At 34.1% G+C, this 6,113-nt stretch overlaps 1 protein-coding gene across 1 annotated transcript in view; it reads left to right on the plus strand.

Moving 5' to 3' along the window:
- The window catches only part of LOC110458548 (trafficking protein particle complex subunit 11-like), a 51,580-nt gene extending 45,566 nt beyond the window's left edge, over positions 1-6,014 (plus strand). Inside the window, exons 27-31 of the mRNA XM_021510300.1 lie at positions 358-409; positions 859-964; positions 1,553-1,781; positions 2,256-2,423; positions 4,257-6,014. Coding sequence (XP_021365975.1) covers positions 358-409; positions 859-964; positions 1,553-1,781; positions 2,256-2,423; positions 4,257-4,289 — 588 coding nt within the window. The 3' untranslated portion in view covers positions 4,290-6,014. The remainder of the gene's footprint in view (positions 1-357; positions 410-858; positions 965-1,552; positions 1,782-2,255; positions 2,424-4,256) is intronic.
- Positions 6,015-6,113: the final 99 nt, after the last annotated feature.

Raw genomic sequence — 6,113 nt, forward strand, 5'->3', positions numbered from 1 at the left:
CCTCCCTGGTACATACATTTTGTAGACTCTGGCTCCTCCCTGGTACATACATTTTGTAGACTCTGGCCCCTCCCTGGTACATACATTTTGTAGACTCTGGCTCATCCCTGGTACATACATTTTGTGGACTCTGGCTCCTCCCTGGTACATACATTTTGTAGACTCTGGCTCATCCCTGGTACAAACATTGTGTAGACTCTGGCTCTCCCTGGTACATACATTGTGTAGACTCTGGCTCATCCCTGGTACATACATTTTGTAGACTACATTTGTCCCATTGTAAGATTCACATATGGTCCCCTCTTAAACTACATTATACAAAACATACTGGCTACATTTCTGTCCTGTCTTTTGTAGACTCCATTTGTACAGAGTGCTGATGAGGATGCACCATCACAGCTACAAGGAGGTAGGAGTTTTTTCAAGTTCAATTATTAAACTACACTGGTATCGATCATGTGACATCATAACAGCACTTCAAGATGGAAATGGTGAAACATCCAATTTGGCAAGCTTATGCTACCATATACAGATTGAAAAATAAGAGATCTACATGTTTTCAAGTACTAATTTAATAATAATTCAAACTATTTAGAATGAGTTGCTATGTAACCTATGTATTATATGGTATTAGGAAGCTGGACTAGCTTTAAGGAAAACAATTAACAACTAGATGTGATTTCTGTGAAGAACATAGTAAAATACTGCAATTCAGATGATAAGGTGAAAATGGAAACTTCTGTAAAAAAAATCTCATTTAAATTGTTGTAATTTCAAAACTATATTCTTGAATTATTGCATGCATGTTAAAACCTCCATAGAACTGTATCTTTACTGACTTTGTGATGGTATTTTTAGTGTGCTTGAAGAAGTCTGAGTGTGCCGCGGAGTGTATCTGTCTACAGACGGTTCACTGTATACAGCCTTCCATCTCCCTGGGAACATACACAGTCTACTGGAGAAGGTAAACTGCCAAGCTGTATTAACAAACACCATGTAAAGCTGTGATTTCCATTAACCTTTTGTATTAGTTCATTTAATTCACCCCTGAAATTTCATAATGAACTATTCCAACCTTTGAATTTGAGGAGTTCAAATGTGTCTTCAGGGGTAAATGCGTTAAATTCATATTTTAGAAATAACATTTAAATAATACGAAATTCAATATTTCGATAGTACTTCATTCCAATATTATTTCTTTTTTTTTCTGAGGGGACTTTGGTGTAAAAACTGACGATTGTTGGTATTTGTATAGTGGCTCCAGGAAAAATACTTGAAGGTGGTCGGAAGTTACAAAAAAAGTGCCCCTAACATTTTCTTCATAATATAAATTACGTGGTTTTCTGTGAGGAATGATTTTTTTTATTAATTTTTGAGGAGACTCATTTGTGAATCTATGTTTTCTGTAAATATTAATTCCATAGATCGATATTGAAATAGCAATCTCTCAATTGCCTATTCACATGTTCACCAATGAAATCTTCAGGCATAGGTTTTGAAATAAGATGCAAGTGAAAATTTAGATATATCTTGTTTACACGTTTATTTTTAGACATACGGATGAGAGTAAAGACCTTCCCTTTGTGACCACATCTTTCCCCTTACCCATTGTCAACACTGAACATGTTCCGATCTCCATGGAGCTGCGTCTCCCAGCGTACGGCAGTGTAAAGAACCTCCTGCCACTTTGTTATGTTATAAATAACCGCACAGCGTATCCCCAGGAAATGGAAGTCACGATGGAGGCAAATGATAGCTTCATGTTCTCCGGAAATAAACAGGTACAGTTTTGTGGAAGTTTGAAATATAGGTTTTTGTGTAAGCTTCTTGAGTTGTCTGTCAAATCATGATAAATTGTTTCAATTGAGGAAATGCATTCGTACTGTAAACAGTAAACAATTACTAAAATAACCCAAATGAAAATAAAAAGGAGAAGTTGTTCTTTGTCATGAAAGTAGGAATTGAATGAAAATATGATAAATCCAACCCAAAATAAGTTTTAAAAAAAGATAGCAACAACAGAAAAGGTTTTAAGTAAATTTTTCACAATTCATTTTATCACTTACAAATTTTGTGAAAATTTATATTTGGAAAATAAGTATAATTTCTATGGTGAAAAGTATATTGCAAGTACAATTTGTAATTCAGGTTTTATAGCAAATATAAATTTTCCAGTGTTTTAGGTATGTCCTGTATAACTATATTTGAATTGCCCGATCAGTCATTTTATATATCTTAGATTTTGTACATTGTAGTTTCACTTCCGAATCCTGCCAAGTAAGGCATACAATCTAACATACAACCTGTTTCCACTGGTCGCCGGTCATGTGGCATTGCCCAAACTTCATGTCAACATGCTGCGTTACCAGGGCAACATCGACCTCATCACACAGAAGATGATCCCCACCCATGTCTTCATCAAGGTAGATGCAATGTACAGCTTCAGTAAATGTTTAAATGGTCATCACCAAGGTAGACGCAATGTACAGCTTCAGTAAATGTTTAAATGGTCATCATCAAGGTAGACACAATGTACAGCTTCAGTAAATGTTTAAATGGTCATCACCAAGGTAGACGCAATGTACAGCTTCAGTAAATGTTTAAATGGTCATCATCAAGGTAGACACAATGTACAGCTTCAGTAAATGTTTAAATGGTCATCACCAAGGTAGACACAATGTACAGCTTCAGTAAATGTTTAAATGGTCATCACCAAGGTAGACACAATGTACAGCTTCAGTAAATGTTTAAATGGTCATCACCAAGGTAGACACAATGTACAGCTTCAGTAAATGTTTAAATGGTCATCACCAAGGTAGACACAATGTACAGCTTCAGTAAATGTTTAAATGGTCATCACCAAGGTAGACACAATGTACAGCTTCAGTAAATGTTTAAATGGTCATCACCAAGGTAGACACAATGTACAGCTTCAGTAAATGTTTAAATGGTCATCACCAAGGTAGACACAATGTACAGCTTCAGTAAATGTTTAAATGGTCATCACCAAGGTAGACACAATGTACAGCTTCAGTAAATGTTTAAATGGTCATCACCAAGGTAGACACAATGTACAGCTTCAGTAAATGTTTAAATGGTCATCACCAAGGTAGACACAATGTACAGCTTCAGTAAATGTTTAAATGGTCATCACCAAGGTAGACACAATGTACAGCTTCAGTAAATGTTTAAATGGTCATCACCAAGGTAGACACAATGTACAGCTTCAGTAAATGTTTAAATGGTCATCACCAAGGTAGACACAATGTACAGCTTCAGTAAATGTTTAAATGGTCATCACCAAGGTAGACACAATGTACAGCTTCAGTAAATGTTTAAATGGTCATCACCAAGGTAGACACAATGTACAGCTTCAGTAAATGTTTAAATGGTCATCACCAAGGTAGACACAATGTACAGCTTCAGTAAATGTTTAAATGGTCATCACCAAGGTAGACACAATGTACAGCTTCAGTAAATGTTTAAATGGTCATCACCAAGGTAGACACAATGTACAGCTTCAGTAAATGTTTAAATGGTCATCACCAAGGTAGACACAATGTACAGCTTCAGTAAATGTTTAAATGGTCATCACCAAGGTAGACACAATGTACAGCTTCAGTAAATGTTTAAATGGTCATCACCAAGGTAGACACAATGTACAGCTTCAGTAAATGTTTAAATGGTCATCACCAAGGTAGACACAATGTACAGCTTCAGTAAATGTTTAAATGGTCATCACCAAGGTAGACACAATGTACAGCTTCAGTAAATGTTTAAATGGTCATCACCAAGGTAGACACAATGTACAGCTTCAGTAAATGTTTAAATGGTCATCACCAATACCAATACAATAAAACATCCCCCATCTGTTCACAGGAAATTTATTCAGCTTATCAGTTGGAAGTCTTTCTTCTCTTGGTTCAAAAAAATAAAAAATAATTCAGAATCAGATTTTATCTCAGATATCCTAAAGGTGTTGTAGTTTCATGTGGACTTCACTTTTGAAAAACACAATAGGAGAAATACAATTATGTACCTGTATTCCTTAAAGCTGAAATTTATCGTGATATGAGATGTTATTTTCTTCTGGTTTACATATTCGTAATATTATTGAATCACTTGATGAAGTTATCAAAGAAACAGTGAGACTTTCAGCTTGCTCTTTAGATATTTATTAGATTACTGCAATCTTGTTTTTATCAACACTCATGTATTTTATCATGGACTAAATGTCATCTTTATTTTATTTGCAGCCTACTGGCAAAACACTGGATTCATCTGGATGATGCGGAATGACTTTATGGGACAAAAACCAAATGTTCATAAATTAAAAAAGCCCATAGTGTGATGTAATTTTCTGCAGTTTTGATTCCAGTAACGTTAATGTCAGTTAGATACCACTGTCAGTTGTGAACGTAACTGGATGTTACTGCTAACAATATAATTTTAAGTATGATTTACTGAAGAGTTTAAGTGTAAATGTGATAGTTTCTCTCTCTCAAGTAAATGTTGTAGGTCCTCTAACAGATGTACTTGATAAGATGATGAATGTTATACAAATTATAAACATAATAGTTCAATGTAAATTACTTATATTTTGCCATGAATATGATTTCTCATGAAATATCTAGGAACTTCCAGCATGAATTTAAAAAAAAATATGATGAAAACAAGTAGTGGGCTAAACAGCATAAATGAAAATCCATGAAAGATTTTTTTTTCCGAAACGTTGTGAGTTTGAGTGTTTACAAAAAGTTATTTCTGGTATGTTAATTAATGAGAGCTGTCAATGCTCAGGTACGGACGTGAGAGGGTGTGTAACTGTGACCTGTGTATTGTAATAGTGATCAGGGCTGATCACGTCTTTGTGGAGAAAAGGGACCAGTGCAATAATAGCGCTTAGCATCATGTCTTAGTGTTTATGCTTCTTTGTTAGAAAGAAGATCAACTTAAATCTTGCTACTTTAAGAATACTTTACTATGATGATTTTCATTGGTAAGAGTGTGTTAAAAATTGATCATCAAATTTATGTTATGCGATTGTATTTTTTTTTTTTTTCATTCACCAGCTCAAGGCAAGTGGAAATGCTAAGTTTACTTAATGTTGAACGTTTTATTAATAAGTGGAAATACATTAGCAGTAACCACTGGAGCATGAATAGTAAAAAGATTGAGACTCTTTCAGATACAGCCAGACCTGTATTTCGAGACCACCTTTAGAAAGTGCATTAAGTAATCACTTAACACTGACAGTCTTTAATTGTAACTCAAGTTAAAATAACATGAAAACAACTCCAATAGGGATTTTTAAAACTGGTCTCATAACAGAGGTGGTCTCTCAAGCAGTCTGAGCTGACTGTACATGCAGTTATTGTGATGTTGCTAAATGATTATAATTTTATTTATTGCTTTCTGTACGTAGATCACAGTTTAAATTATCAAAGGTTTTAAGGTAAGGTTCTGGAGAAAATGTGTCTATTATTATATGTGTATTGTAGTGCTGTAGTACTTCACAGAGCTGTTATTAGGACTAAAGATAAATTTATTATCTTACCGTAACAAGCTCTCCTTTCTAACCTGTTCAATAACTATAATTAGACACTTGGATCAAAATTGATGGTACAAATTAAAAGTACACAAGAACTGATGACTCAGTTAAAATTTACCGCACAAATTGATGACTCATTTTAAAGATACAAACATTGGTGACATGTATAACATGTAAACTAGAATTAGTGACACATTTCAGAGGTAAACAAGAAGGGATGACTCATTCTAAAGATACAAGAAAAAATCCTTTCACAGACAGCATAATATAAGGCAGTGCTGAATTAAAGTATGCATGTACTACTGATTTTGAAACAAAAATAAGGGAGATAATTCAGCGCTATAATGTGTAAGGAAGCATGTAAATGTATTGCGTAGTTAGCAGTCTAGTGTGATATAAAGAAAAGTCGTAGCTTATTAATGTACACTTATATGTAAAGATGAATAAAATATTTGTGATCACTCATAACTTTTTTTGTTATTGTACATTTTCAGTCCACCATCATCAGATTGTTTTGCTTTATCTCAATAAGTACTTAAATATTATGATATGATATAAACTT

Source organism: Mizuhopecten yessoensis, unplaced genomic scaffold (genome assembly GCF_002113885.1).
Source record: "Mizuhopecten yessoensis strain PY_sf001 unplaced genomic scaffold, ASM211388v2 scaffold9651, whole genome shotgun sequence".
NCBI lineage: Eukaryota > Metazoa > Mollusca > Bivalvia > Pectinida > Pectinidae > Mizuhopecten > Mizuhopecten yessoensis.